The sequence below is a fragment of the Seriola lalandi genome, unplaced genomic scaffold (assembly GCF_002814215.2).
Source record: "Seriola lalandi dorsalis isolate HSWRI2012SDOR001 ecotype SW California unplaced genomic scaffold, Sedor1 jcf7180002054885, whole genome shotgun sequence".
Classification (NCBI taxonomy): domain Eukaryota; kingdom Metazoa; phylum Chordata; class Actinopteri; order Carangiformes; family Carangidae; genus Seriola; species Seriola lalandi.
The window spans coordinates 903,240-918,814 of record NW_019525437.1 but is presented as its reverse complement, the minus strand read 5'-3'; the positions used below and the strand labels follow the sequence as shown (position 1 = coordinate 918,814).

General features: G+C 42.0%; 2 protein-coding genes across 6 annotated transcripts in view; both read right to left on the bottom strand.

Moving 5' to 3' along the window:
- The window catches only part of eps15l1a (epidermal growth factor receptor pathway substrate 15-like 1a), a 50,586-nt gene extending 44,321 nt beyond the window's left edge, over window positions 1-6,265 (bottom strand). For all 3 annotated transcript variants that reach the window (XM_023428853.2, XM_087179963.1, XM_087179962.1), the window contains exons 1-6: window positions 6,207-6,265; window positions 5,387-5,428; window positions 4,845-4,934; window positions 766-813; window positions 374-469; window positions 98-163 (exon numbers count right to left, since the gene is read on the bottom strand). In XM_023428853.2, coding sequence (XP_023284621.1) covers window positions 98-163; window positions 374-469; window positions 766-813; window positions 4,845-4,934; window positions 5,387-5,428; window positions 6,207-6,233 — 369 coding nt within the window. In that variant the 5' untranslated portion in view covers window positions 6,234-6,265. The remainder of the gene's footprint in view (window positions 1-97; window positions 164-373; window positions 470-765; window positions 814-4,844; window positions 4,935-5,386; window positions 5,429-6,206) is intronic.
- Window positions 6,266-7,285: 1,020 nt separating this feature from the next.
- rad23ab (RAD23 homolog A, nucleotide excision repair protein b) overlaps window positions 7,286-15,575 on the bottom strand; it is an 18,694-nt gene continuing 10,404 nt past the window's right edge. For 2 of the 3 annotated variants that reach the window (XM_023428858.2, XM_023428861.2), the window contains 3 exons: window positions 14,621-14,805; window positions 13,975-14,121; window positions 7,286-9,496 (listed from right to left, as the gene is read on the bottom strand). In XM_023428858.2, coding sequence (XP_023284626.1) covers window positions 9,383-9,496; window positions 13,975-14,121; window positions 14,621-14,805 — 446 coding nt within the window. In that variant the 3' untranslated portion in view covers window positions 7,286-9,382. The remainder of the gene's footprint in view (window positions 9,497-13,974; window positions 14,122-14,620; window positions 14,806-15,575) is intronic. The other variant, XM_023428860.2, reaches the window with a different exon arrangement.

The following is a 15,575-nucleotide window of genomic DNA, read 5'->3' as shown; positions in this document are numbered from 1 at the left end:
CCAATATGTGTGTGTGTGTGTGTGTGTGTGTGTGTGTGTGTGTGTGTGTGTGTGTGTGTGTTTGTGCGTGTGTGTGTGTGTGTGTGTGTGAACACACCCTGACAGCCCAGTGTAGTTCAGAGGAAGCAGAAGCTGTGCTGAGAGACGGACTACTGGTGTCCTTCTGAAATCAGACAAACAAAGATGGCTGTAACAGCACTGTCAGGATTAAACACATTTCCTTCTCTCATACTGATCATACTCAGAGTTGACACATGGCTGAATAAAAAAATAACAGAAACTGTTTTTGTGCATAACAAGTATAATGATTGTAATGTTAAAATACATGGATTGATTTGATTGGTTTGAGCTTTAATGATGAAGTGACACTCACAAACTTGGGAGGAGGGACTGTGAGGTTGAGGCTGGAGGAACTGACTTCCTGTCCACTCTGAGCACAGGCCACCAGCCGCAGAGCCACATAAAACCCCTTAAAGAGACAACACAGTGGTGCCCATCACCTATGTCATTCTCTACCTAACATATGGAACAATATTCTTATTTAAGAAAAAGAAAAATATTCTCTATCTTTGCCTGCACAAGTTAATGTTTGCCGTAGCTGGACATGCTAGCATTAGCTAGTTCAGAGGCTTTATTACTAATACAAAGTATTTTATCTGGTGATCAGAGTCCAAAGTAATGTAATTACATCCTCTTTTTGTTGACTTGTCTATGTGAAGTCGGCATAGCACATCATCACAGACAGAGCAGTGGATGAGGACTCACCTGTTTGTCCAGGTAACCTTTGCCATCAGGATCAGCCAAATCCCAGATCTGAAAAACAAGAAAACAAGATACACAAACAACTTTACAGACTCCGTCAGATGAACAATACATTTTCCAAGCGTGAATTGTTCCTGTGTAAATTGTTCAATTATGTAACAAAAATCATTTTTTGAGGATTTTTATATCAAAATGCTTTTTTTTCCTTTTCCTGTAAAACCTACAAATGCTTTTGATGACTCATCTTGAACTTGGGGGGTGTTTCTTACATTTTTCTAATCTCATGTAATTTGGGCTGACAAGCTAACCTTTTCCAAAATATTAAAATGCACTGAACTGTAAGCTAGTTGATAACTACCAGAACAAAATCATAGTAAACCTATAAAAACAAACAAACTGGTTGAAGTCTAATTTGTTCATTTAACCCATGTTCTCCTCCAGCAGGGAGGAATGTCTGAACAGTCCTCTGCAGCTCCATCTATGTATCCCATATCTTTATCTTTTTATTTTATCTATTTATTTATTGCATATTTTTCTCTCTGCTCCAAATCTCTTCAACAACATGAAGGCTGGGGTATGAAAATAAATAATACTCTAGTTTGAAAAGGCTTCTATTACAGACAGGGAGTGGAAGTGATGAATCATACAAATGTGATTATCAGTGCAGATTTTCTGACTCTCTGCTCACAGACATTCATGGCACTGCATGTGCTTGTTCATGTGAAAAGTGAAGGCAGTCTTTGTGTGAAGAATCAGAAAGAGTTGTCATCATGATATGAACATGTGCAATAAACCATCGCAAAAGACTGAAACTACTACTATAATTAGAAAAATCATAGTATTTACAGGCACCAGGCATTCACACAGGGTTTTCACAAAAACAACTACCGTCATATTGCTGAAAGTGTCATCAAAACCTTTGCAAGTAAAAAGCCAACCAGTGTCCTTCAACCCTACACCTGTTCAACAAGATTTAAACACTTAGAAAAAACACATTTTTAACTTCTCCCATCCAGGTTGTTTTACATAACCACAGTGCGCAAACATTAAGCTGAGGAGACAACAGATAGTGACCTTTGTGTTCTTCATTCAGCTTCACCCAGTGTTTTCATGTTATTTATATGAATATTATCTAGTTAACTGACAGTTCAACATGACATATCTTCATGGCAATACTGAACAGTGTTAAAAGACATCACATTTCCTCATATGGTGCAGGTCAAGTGGACAGACAGGTTCAAATGTTACTGCTGTCTCTCCTCCTCACACCTCACACCAATCAGTGTGTAAAGTGGGACTGACAGTCCAAATAAGACAGCTTAACTAGTGATGTCACCAGGTCACCTCTTTAACAAAAAACAAAAACCGGAAAAGTGAAACAAATTAATACTAGAAATGGATGACCCAAGTTACAATTATAAATCCAGTGGAGGAGCTTGTGCTGCTATCACTGTCATCAATCACTTCCTGTGGAGGGACGTACATGTGTGTGTGTGTGTGTCTGGAGTAATCATGTCAGTGTCTTTGCATTCATGTCCCTGTAATGTTTTAACTGATTACAACTTATTACATTTGTTCAAGAGAAAGTCAATTTACAAGGAACACAACAGGAAGAAAGAATACACATCAGCATCATATCTCTGAACCTCTGAAAGGTCCTGTTCAGCTTTTGACTGCTACTGCTGCTGTACACTTTGGATGAGCGCAGAGACAGGAATGATCAGTGATGCTCAAAAAAACCTTTTTATACCAAAATTAGAGCATTTTTAAAACACAGGTAAAAAGGTGATTAACTCCTTTCACAATGCCAGATGAGTCTGTTCAGACTGACAGGACACAGACTCACAACTGCAGTCATCACACATTATGGATAACACAAACACACACACACACACACACACACACACACACACATGCGCGCACACACACACACACAAGGGAGGAATATCTTCTCAGATCCAGACAGTGAGCTGTTAGCTGCCATGCAGACTGGTAAAATGTTGTGTCTCGTGCCTGGGTTGGTGCTCCTGTCAGTGTCTGAGCCTCTGTGTCGGTGATTATGTGTTTTTAAAACTTATCTCTGGGCTGCTCTCAGAGGAAGGTGTAGCTGTAGTGTTTATGGTTTAACAGCACCGTGCTGGACAGGTGACAGGTGTGTTTACAGTGTTTGTTCTCTGAAAGATGTCACAGCACAGAGAAGGGGTGAAAGTTAGCATGTTCACCCAGGTGTTATGTTTACATCAATGCTGTTTAGAGCTGGGGCTGATAAACACCTGAGACTACTGCAGAGTCATTTGAGTCAATGCAGGTTGAAGACAAAAGCCTGATATTGGCGAGCGTTAGCACGTTCATGTAAAGTTTGCTCTGAAGACACTCCGTCTCGTCTCCTTCAAAACAACCAGTGAATCTATGTTTGATTTGTATAATGTCACACTCACCACAATTTAACACAGCCATGTTTATTTAAACTGAAAACTCATCAAAAAACTCACACAGTGATCCTTCAGTCTATTGTCAACAATGTGACTGTGATGGCATCAACAACAATCTGCTGGTCTCCTCCCTAGCAGCAGCAGCTAGTGCTCATCATTGTCACAAACTAAGACCTGTGATTGGACAGCTTGACACACAATGCACATCTCTGCAGAGCCAGTAAAACAACAGTGAAACTGCAGAGCTAATCCATTACAGTCCTTGATTTGCAGGCATGTAACACAAGACTGAAAATAAAAGCCAAAGATGGAGGATGACGATGATAATTAAGATTCAAACAGTCCACTACTACCACTACTGTCTTAGTTTTCACAGTTTAAAAATAAGATTCATCTGTCAAATCTTTGTTTACATGCTGTTTACATATTTAGACTTTAACACACACTAAGACACCTCTTACAGCAGGCCTGCCTCACGCTGGCTTAACAACTTCAGCCCCATGTGAAAAAAGCAGATGAGGCCAGTCGGAAGGCAACGCAGTGGGCTCCAGCAAAAAAAAACGCTGCTTTGTCCGGCAATAAAGTTGAGATTTAAAAGTTTTAAAAACACAATGACAGATCAAAGCGTCTCACATGGAGGCTCTGACACTGACAGGAGCAACAACCTGAGGATGAGACATGACAGATCTGTTTTACCAGTTTGCACTACAGCTAACAGCTCACTCTGTGTGTGTGCTCTGTAAGTGCATGTGATGACATCACTCCTTGCAGTTGTGTGTGTCCTCAGCCCAAACAGACAGACAAACTGACCGGCAGTGGAAGAGGGGTCAATCAGCTTTTATTAGCAGGTTTACTCATGTTTAAAAAACACGCTTTTATCCTCTAATTTTGGTGTAGAAAGGGTATAATAAAGGATTTCTGATTCTGAAATCAAAAATCAAATAATTGTGCATGCTTAAATATGTTCCAAATGAAATAATTTACAAATTAACATTACATACTACATATTGTGATTGGCCAGTGAGCCCACCACACATACATATACACTGCACATTCTCATGCGCACCCTGAACACAGAGAGGGCTGGTAAAAACTTTATGGACTTTTTTTTCATGGCCCACCATCGCAGCTAGATTTCTCCTACCTTTAACTTCACAAATTACAACATCACAAAATATAACACGGCAACTGTGCTCAAGTTTGAAGCTGTAATAATTGATTTTTTTTGCCAGATATGGCAGCAAAACAAGCTGTAAATACAATATGATCTGCTCTTCACCAACTCATTACATAGCTCTACATCATAGCTTCATCATAGTCATTTCATCTGTTCTGTTCATCCATTTTCATCTGATTACAAGTTGTCCAATGAGCCAAATATCAATGTCCTACGCATATAAGGTCTGCAAAGATGTCAGGACATACTCCTGTAAAGTAGTGTACACATACACACCAGCAGCACTGGAATGTTCACCTTTCACAGACACAGACCAACATAACCACAGACCAGAGGCTGACCTTCAGTCCCTGACAATCAACAACTTCAGTAAGAACAATAAAGATCTACAAGCTGCAGCAATAATTTACGAAACAAACATACCTGTGCAGCTGTGTGTGATGTAACATTGATACCACAGAAAACAAACCTACCTTCCCCAATGTAATGTCAGGGAGCCCAGACTTCTTTAAGAACAAGGCAGCTTCTGTTGGTCCAACCCTCCCTGTGTTCCCAGGATCCACCTCAAAACAAACACACACATGTAGCAGTGTGAGTGCATCATGACATGCTTCCATTTTCATTTTCTCTCTCACAATCATGTGATCTGTCTTTCATTTTTACATACCCACAGTCTACGATTCATATCTGCATATTACAAAAGAATTGGTGGCAAACTGCAACAACCACTTACTTTTTTATTTCTATATTGCACATGTACATAACAGCCTACATAGCATTGGACATTGTTATTGTATAAAGTATTTCTAATGTATCTTATTTATTCTAGATTCTGTTTATATTCTTATTTTATTTGTTACTACATTTCCTGTTGTGCTGCTACTCTTTAGTACTGCTGTGTCAAATTTGAATTTCCTCTGTGGCGGATCAATGAAGGTACATCTTATCTTAATTCATCTCTTTTATCAGTTATAAAGAGTTATTACAAGTTATATGCATTGATTTATACACTTACCTGTCTGTAAAAGTTCTCATATACAGGGTTCCCACTCGACAACTGTGGCAGAAAGATAATGTTATTAACTTAACTCCTGATCAGTGTATTCACGTGTGGCTCATTTAAATATTCGTTTAAGCTCATTTCGGTTTTGCTGACAGAGCGACTGAACTCTGATGTTCACAATCAATGAACTGGATGTCTGAGTCCAGCTGCATCACCATATTAAATGACTGCTGCGCTAACGTAGACAATCGCCATCAGCCTTCACATTCACTTTTCCACTAGTGAACTGTACCAGTAAGACTAGAACTCACATTAGCATCATGAATCAGAGTTCAGTGTACAGTGTGTGTACTGTACGGCCTGCCCTCCAGTCCTCCAGCCTCAGCAGCGTTCAGCCCCATCCTCTCTCACTACTTGGCATCAAGGCTAGGCTAGCCAACGTTTGCTAGCTTAGGGGCTGAGCGTTATCAGTTTCTGATGCTTTGTCACGTATACATACACATACTGGCCTCTGCACGTACAGAGTCCACGGCGCTTATTATTTTCAAATTTACAATTAGTAAGTTATCTGTATGTAATGTCGTAGATAAGTTGCTACATGGCTAGCTAGAACCAGCTGGAGGCTAACAAGCCCGCTACCTAACGGTAATGTTACTGCAATGGGCCTTCTCCGACCAGCTGACTGCCTTATTCTTGCTGCATTTCAGAGCGAGTTCGTGTTTCGTTCAGAGTAAAATTAAAATGAGTTGTCACGAATGAGACATACTGTGTCATGCTATTAATTATCTTAATATTATTGTTAGTGAAGAGTCATAAATTGCTGCATCTTTACCTGGGTTAGAGATGTGAGAGCTGCCATCTTCCCTGTTGCTGCGGGAACGCACCCACCCTCCCTCTCGAGGGCAACACTCCCCCTGGCGGACAAAGCAGAGCTCACAGTCCGGAAACAGAAACCCCTTTAAACATCTAACTTCATTTTTCTTAAAAAGTTTGCTTGATCATTTCTTCAAACAACATGTGGCTCTTATTTAGGGTAACTACATAAGCGTAATGTACTCACTTCAGAGTGCTGTTTTTCTGAATTATTCTGAAAAACCAGTTTCTGATAGACTATCTCATATCTGAATTATTCAGAAAAACAAGATTTTTTTAGAGAAAAGTTTTCTTCTTCTGAATCAATGATACGATTATCTCATCAGTCAGAAAAACAGATTTCTGATATATGAATTAACGAGTTAATGATCCCAGAAATCTTGATCATTATCTTGTTAATACAGAAAAACTGGATTTTTTTTTAGTTTTCTTAAAAAAAATAACAAATAGAAAAGAAAATCCTGCTGTTTTTCTGAATTTAGGACATGATTATCTTAGAATTCTGAGATTATTATCTTGTCAGATTTCTGATATCTGAATTAAGATAATTGAGATAAGATTAAGATAAGATAATTATCTCAACTCAGAAAAACTGATTTCTGATATGAAAAACAGAGGACTTTTTAGAGAATGTTTAAAAAAAAAAATTTTTTAAATCCTGTTTTTTTGAATTAACAAAATAATTCAGATAAGGATAATGATCAGGTTAATTCAGAAAAACAGAGCAGAATTTTTTTTTCTTAAGTGAACACATTACGCTTCGGTAGGGTAAACTCTTCAGTGCAGCGTAATCATTTTACACTTTAAACTGGTTCACTTTTCAGTCATGTTGTTGTCCAAAAACATCTGGATTGACAAATCCAGATATATGGCTCTTGTTTGTTGGAGCTGCATTTGTTTAAAAAAAAATGTTTATAGGCATAATTGACTGAAAAGACTGAATTGATGTTGTCTACACTCTGACTGCCTGTCTACAACAGCTAAAACAACCTGACAGTGAAAACGTGATTGATGATAAAAACATCATCTGACCTCACCCACTTTGTAAAAGCCATTTATTTTACACAATGGTGAAACAAAAGTTTTTCACAACTATTCAGCAAAACCTCAACTGGTGTTTTTAAGGTTGTAAGTCATTTTTTTGTAAACCCAAAAAGAAAACAAAACAACGACAAACTGCGATCAGAGCAACACCATACTGGTGCTTTCATCAGTCCTGACCCACTGCCATGCTATAAATATCTGTAACAATCTCATGCAACCAACAACCCCTCACAGCTACAGCAGCATTAGTCACAGTAAAGTGCCTTTTTTCCCCAAAGTTTATACTGTATACCCTGTGTACAATATGATACAATACTTCCAGTCATTTCCAGTACAGCAAAGCACATGCTGAATGCTAAAAAAAAAACAAGTTTTTTGTTTTGGCTTCTAGAACTTATTCCAATTCCTTTGAGTCCATTTCTGAAACTGTAACTAGTAAATTATTAATAATTAAAAGTCTAATGATGATTACCAATCCTGCAACACTCATCTGTGAGATATCTGAAACACTATATTGTAAACTACAACATCAGTAAAACAAAATGTGTTCAAGTCTTTAACTACCAATAAGGCATGAAGGAGCAATGGCTCAAATTGTTACAGTTTTAAGATGCATAGAAGATGTGACATGACACAAACTGAAAATAACCCGATTGCCTGAATGTAGGAGGTGGACTATATGTGATCATGTTGAGAAACAACTACATTTTTCTTTAAAACAAAACAAAAAAAAGTCAAAAATTTATCTCACAAAGTCTGTGGCACTTCACAATCAACCTTAAAAAAACCTTCAATCTCCAGATTAACAAAACAAACCCTCCACACTGAATGATAAATTCAAGCTGAGTGCTACATCTGGATGTGCCCACTAAATACATACACGAAACCTTGGTAACAAGTAATCATAATGTTCTGCAACTGCCCAACTGATTCATTGTATATGCAAACTGTTTTAATACCTGTGGCGGTGGAGTCAACCGCTCACTTACACCAGACACGCTGAATGTCTTTACCTATGGAATCCTATTTGTGCCAAAAAAAAGATAAAAGTCAAAACTTCAACTTTCTGAGTCAAAATGATGAGATAGTTAAACACTGTTAAAAGTCAAATGTTTTATTTTGACGTACTCATGGTAAGCCAAAATGAACAAAGTAAAATATTTACATTTTAGGGCCAAATTAATAATGATTGTGATCCAAGACTAAATTTTGTGACAGTAAATTTTGACTTACAAAGCCAAAATTATGAGAGAATCACTTACTATTTCATATTTTGACTTAAATAGTTGTAATTTTGAGTCATTATCTTAACAATTATTTGCAACATTTCACCTCATTTTTCTTTTTCTGGCACGAATGGGGAGCAGCATCTCAAATACTCAGTCTGCAGCCTTTTCATTTCCATGGACAGACTGAAGATTACATCTGTGCTATTTGGACTCAGTCTGAGATATTTTACATGTTTTGGATTTTTTTTCAAAGGACAAAAGAAGCAGAAGAAATGAAATGATCAGACCTGAACTTTAATATAAAGCAATGTTAGCTCTCAAATAGTGAAGTCGACAGTTTGCATCACACTTTCAGGTAAATCCAACATGGAGGGTTTGTCAACACACATGTTGAAAATTTGTTTTTCTCATGTTTGTATTCACAAGAAATACACTCTTGTAGTGTGTATTCTGTATATGTACAGTAGTCTAAGTTCAACACGTGTCATGCAGGCAACCTGTGAGCCGCCTGCAGTGGAAACTGAATAAAAGCCTGTTGGCCTGTGAAGGTGATGCAGACTGTTGCATATTGACTTCTATCAGTGGGATCACTCAGCACAAGCGACAGCAGTAATAATGTAGCAGCAGTGAGGCACAGCTCAGTGTGAGCTCCTACAATGATCATCACAGCTGAATGGAGAGGAGGCAGCACAGCTAACTTTGAACATCATCATCATCATCAATATCATCAATATAGTCATCATCATCACCATCATCATCAGACCACAGTCACATGGTGTGAAAAGAAATGTTGTCTTCCTCTCCTGTCCCTGTTAATCCCTGGTGGACCTGGTGTCTTGGTGATGTGTCAGCTGATGTCCAGTTACTCATCGTCCCATGTTTGCTGTAGCAGGAAGTTGGCAGCCAGGTTCTCGTTCTTCTCACAGGCAAAGTAAGCCTGGATGACTAAGCCTTCAGGGAAGCCCAGCGCTTTTAACTGGAACACAACACACACGTTCTTGTCACTTACACACACACAAAAACACAAGTACAGCTGTGTCTTGGACAGTTACTGGGCACACACACTTATGCATACATGTAAACACATTATCTATCATATGTTTGTGTACTTAAGCTCACTATTATCAAATCCATTTTTATGCTACTTTTATGAGAGCGCTATGTTGTGCAGTTATCTAAAAAACAATTCACTTTAAGTCACATTTTTGGGACTTTTGGGATCTGCTGTGGACAGGGTCATCCACAAAAATGTATTTTAGCTACTAACAAAATGCCCACAGAAGAAAAAAAATATCAGTTTAAGTGTGTGTTTTATTTGGAATATTTTCACTTCATCTGCCGTAAATCAGCCGTTTATTTGGAACTACAGTTTGTGAACCCTTGAACTACCATATTCCTAATGTAGTTCCAAAGTAAAGGGCCGATTTACGGCAGATGAAGTGAAAATATTCCAAATCAAACACAACTGATATTATCCTTTTTCTGTGGGTATTTTTTTAAGGATTTTTTGTGGATCAACCCGTCCACAGCAGCTCATCACTCAGCTTCTGTCCCGGTGCTCCTGCTGCTTCTAAAAACTGGGAGCTGAACTGAATCTACTACCTTCAAATCATTAAATGGCCTTGCTCCAAATTATATCAAGGACTGATTAACCCCATATGTGCTGTGCTGGTTATTCCTGGGTCTCAGTTGGTGACTAAAGGTGACCGGGCCTCTGCTGTTAGAGATTAAAAACTGTGGGACAGTCGACCTACTGAGATCAGAAAGGAAGCATCATTAGTATCTTTTAAAACTCTTCTTAAAATATTATTTTATCAGAAAGCTTGTTTTATTTTCCCACGATACGGGCAATTTCTATTTTCGTATAACTTACTTCTGTTTTATGATGTGTTCATTTTTCTTTTGTTTTTAATTGCTGTTATTTTATTCCCATTTTTCTTTCTGTAAAGCACTTCGTAACTTTGTTAAGAAAAGTGCTATATATATAGCGCCGCAGGACCCAAAAGTGCCGGGATGGCTGAAGTAGTTGAAAGTAGCCCTGTGAGGGAGGTGGACCCCAGTGGAGGCGAGGGCCCATCCAGATGTACAGCCCACAAAACCAGCAGCAAAGGAGCCAGCAGACGTGGTAAGATCAAGTGGCCAAAGGCTAGCGACCGGGCACACTGGCAGAAATTGGATGCAGAGCTGAGCCAGGTGTTGGAACTGACATTGCGAGGAGATGTAGCGAGCAAGCTCAGAATGTTTGGTGAGATTGTCTTTGAAGAGTGCAAGGAGAGGTTAGGGGAGGTCAAGAAGAAGCTGCCCACAGCCCCAGGGAAAGGGAGGAGGGGGATGGTCATCGAGCAGCTTGTCAGAGATAGGCGGCAACTACGCCGGAACTGGCGGAAAGCTACGCCTGAAGAGAAAGCTGGCCTTAAGGAGCTGTGGGACGAGCTCAGACAAAAGCTCGCCAGGCTGCGTAGAGTGGAAAGAATAAGAAGGAGGAGGAAGAAGAAAGAAAAGGAGAGAACCAGCTTCTTTAGAGATCCATTCAAGTATGCATGGCAGTTGCTGGATGAGAAGCGGAGGGGAAAGCTAAACACTTCCAAGGAGGAGCTGGAGAGTTACATGAAGAGCCAGTACAGCGACAACAGGCGAGCCAGTCCGCTCGGCCCCCCAGGACATGTCCCACACCCAAACCCACCAACCATACAGTTCGACATCTCCCCACCCAAGTTGCAGGAAGTGGAGGTTGTCATCAAGAAGGCAAGATCAGCATCAGCCCCTGGGCCAAATGGGCTTCCGTACAAGCTATACAAGAACTGCCCCCAAGTGGTGAGGGTACTGTGGAGACTCATGAGAACAGCTTGGAGGAACAAGGAGGTGCCAGCAGAGTGGCAGCAAGCACTTGGGGTGTTCATACCAAAAGAGGAAAACTCCTGCACCGTCAGCCAGTTTAGAAGTATCGCCCTGCTCAATGTGGAGGGGAAGATTTTCTTCTCTGTTCTGGCCAGGAGAATGACTAACTTCCTTATGGCAAATGAATACATAGATACAAGCTGCCAGAAGGTTGGAATCCCTGGTTTCCCCGGGTGCATTGAGCACTCCTCCATTATTTGGGAACAAATCCAACAGGCGAAGAGGGAGAGGCAGGACCTGCATGTGGTGTGGCTAGACCTCGCAAACGCATACGGTTCAGTGCCGCACAAACTGATTGACTTCGCCTTGGACTTCTTCTATGTCCCAATGTGTGTTAGAAACATCATCGCCAGATACTTTGACAATCTGCACATGTGCTTTCTGGAAGGCTGTACAACGGGATGGCAACAGCTGGAGCGAGGAATCGCCATAGGATGTGCCATCTCCCCCATCCTGTTTGTGACAGCCTTCGAAGTCATCCTCAGAGGGGCCAGGCAGGTTGTCGGAGGTATCAGGCTACCATCAGGGGAGAGGCTCCCACCGCTAAGAAGCTACATGGACGACGTCACGACCATCCTTCAGACGGCGCCATGTACAACGCGACTTCTTAAGCGGTTTGATGAACTGATCTCATGGGCAAGAATGAAGGTAAAGGCAGCAAAATCAAGAAGTCTCTCAATAAGGAAAGGAGTGCCCCAAGACAAGACCACCTTTGTCGCTGGAGGAGAGCCAGTTCCACAGCTTGCTGAAAAGCCACTCAAGAGCCTGGGGAGGCAGTACACTGCAGACTTGTCTGACAGACAGATGGGGAAGCAGGCCAGACAACAACTTGCCGAGGGGCTGGGGAAGATCGACCAAAGCCAGCTCCCAGGGAAGCACAAGGTGTGGTGCTACCAGCACACACTATACCAACGTGTGATGTGGCCTCTGAAGACCTGCGAGGTCCCCATGTCAGAGGTCAGCAGGATGGACAGCCTAGCCAACAGATACATCGGGAGGTGGATGGGATTGCCTCGCTGTTTCTCAGATGCTGGCCTCTTTGGATGGAACATGTTGGAGCTCCCTTTGAAGTCCATCAGTCTCAGGTACAAGCAAGAGAAGACACGCCTTGTGCTAGAGATGAGGGACTCCACTGACCATTTAATAAGAGGTGCAAAAGTCCCGATCCGCACAGGCCGCAAGTGGAAAGCACCTGTTGAGCTGGAGAATGCCATCTCCAGCCTGCAATACAAAGAAGTGATGGGGGCGGCCCAGACAGGTCGCTCAGGCCTAGGGTGGACTGCTCCTCGACAGTTCTGGTCCAAAGCCACCAAGAGACAGCGGAATACCATGGTGGTGGACGAGGTCACCAGAGTGGAGCAGGAGCGCTTCCACATAAAGGCTATAACTCAGGGCAGTCAAGCAGCCTGGATGAGATGGGAGGCTCCTGAGCAGAGATGCATCAGCTGGGCAGACATCTGGAGGACTCCACAAGGCAGGCTGAGTTTCCTGATCAGAGCAGTGTACAACATCCTCCCATGTCCCCGGAACCTTACTCAGTGGTTCGGGAGTGAGGTAGGCTGTCCGCTGTCCAGTGCCTCCAAGGCTAGCCTCCAGCACATTCTGGCAGGATGCAAGGTGGCGTTGGCCCAGGGGCGCTTTAGATGGCGCCATGACCAGGTGCTAGCCAAGTTGGCAGAGCTCCTGGAAGGATGTAGGGTGGCAGCGAACCGCACCCAGGAAACAACAAGGCCTGCGCTAGCTGCCTTTGTTAAACCAGGCGAGATGCGCAGAGCACCCACACAGGAAATTACCATCCTGGGATCAGGTAAGGAGTGGCAAATGCTGGCAGACCTAAGAAGACAGCTGATGTTCCCGAGAGAGATCGTAACAACTACTCTCAGACCAGACATTGTCATGTGGTCTGCAGTGGAGAGAGCAGTCCACATGATCGAACTCACCATCCCTTGGGAAGAGGGCATGACAGCAGCCCACGAGAGGAAACACCTCAAGTATTCTGAGCTGGCAGCAGAGTGCCAAGAGGCTGGCTGGAGAGCCAGGGTACATCCTGTGGAGGTGGGAAGCAGGGGCTTTGTTGGCAAGGCGGCAGTCCAACTGCTCCGCAGAGCTGGGTTGACGGGGTCAAGCTTGCGGAAGGCGGTGAAAGAGTTGGGAGAAGAGGCCGAGAAGGCAAGCTACTGGCTGTGGCTTCGGAGGAAGGAAAGTGGATGGGGGCTAACATCCCATTAAGGGCAGTTGCAGGGAGTGGCGGGGAGACGTCCCTATACGCCACTGCCCCCCCGCCGGGAGATGTACTGGCATAGGGGACGAAACATCCGTGAACGGCGGCCTCCAGCTGATGACCCTGCAGCTGCCCGCACTGGCACCGGAGGAGGTGCGACAGGCCGGAAGGCCGAAGCAGGGACCAACATCTCACCTGTGCAATGACCTAGTTTATTACATTATTATTATTACTGCACTGACTATAAATAAGTACCTCACAACCCCGCATTTAATAACCTGAACCATCACTGTAATAAAGACAGTGGTAATTGTCAGTGTTAGTGGTGGACTGACCCTCTCAATGGCCTCCTTCTCCTGTGGGGTGACCTGGATGTAGTTGGTGTGTGGCGACCCCTGGGCCTCAGCACCTTCACCTCCCGTGTCTCCTCCTCGTGGCTCATTCAGCATCTGTACAAAACGCTCCTGGTGCTGCGTGATTTGCTGCAAATAACACATTCAGTCAATATGCATCCTGCCATACAGCTGATACACAGTACAGGCTCCCAGAGCAGCTGACTGCAAACTGACCTCCTCGCTAGCGTGAGATGTATTTGGTCACAGCTACATCATTCACAATCTCAAACTTATATTTTAATTTCTTCTTATTTGTTTCTTTTGTATTTGAACTAAATTCATTTTTCATGTAAAATATCACATTCTTATTTCATAACAACATTTTTCACTGGGTTCAAATTTCAGGAGAAGATTTAAATTTTTTTATTATACACATTTTCTTAATCAAGTAAGTTTAGCAGTTCATGAGAAAATAACAAAAGTGATCAAAAATGCCCTTCAATCTTTCAATGTTGGGTCTTTCTTAAAGAAATACCCATGATCTGCATAAGAAACATTTCTTGGGCTCACAGACTCTCACTGCTCTGTAATCAGTTTTTAAAATGCAGAGACCCATGGCAGCAGAGTGAGTGTGGTGCGTCTGTACCTGCAGCAGCAGTGGGTTGTCTCTGCCAAGCTGCTGCAGCAGGGCTGGTAGGAGGGCTGGGTTCTGCTGGATGATCTGTCTCATCTGCTGGAACTGAGGCTGGTTCCTCAGGAACTCCAGAGGGTTCGCTGTGGAGATAGAGCCTCCGCCGGCAGAGGGAGGCTGACTGCCAGACACTGGCCCTGCTGGGGAGTGGAAAGCCAGTTACTGTTGTTATTCTTAAGTGTGACAGAATACAATAGAAAACAGATGGGAAAACCAGTTTCTGAATAGTTCAGTTAGTTAAATACTATACCAACAAGGTACTAAATCCAACTGATGCTGAAATCAAATAAAAAATCCACTGTAACCATGAAGAAGTCAAATCAGTGATTTGCAACATTCCCAATGCAGACCTCCCTCATGGGGACCCCAGGTCTGAGAGCCAATAAGAAGAGCATACAGTCCCCAGGCGTGACATCACTTCCTCTAGCAGTTTCTTTCCCCGTAAAAAACTTTATTTAACAAAGTTGAACAAGGTAACTGTGGAGGAGCAGGGATGTCACAGGAAAAGTAATAAAGCATTTCCTTATTTTCATATTTAATAGGCATTAAAAAATAGGAATTGTAAAAAGAATATAAATGAACAACTAGAAAATTCCAGGGAAATTTTGAGTGCCACGGGGGCTACTGCCAGGATGAGTACATGATTTATTTCCAGTGTTCAAAAGTCACCATGATCATATTCTGGTTTTGAGAAATGTCTTGATATAAAAGACTCTGATATAAAACAATGTCACATCCCTCCATCATGTATTATGTTGGAAATATCTCATATTCTGTGTTGTTTTTTTTAATAAAACAAGAGGCAACATGTCTTCAAACTGGCATTTAAAGGGTTAAAATCCTGAAAACTAATAAACATTTGGTAGGTTTGAGCAGAACAGAAGTGGTTTAAGAGATGTATGCAAAAAAA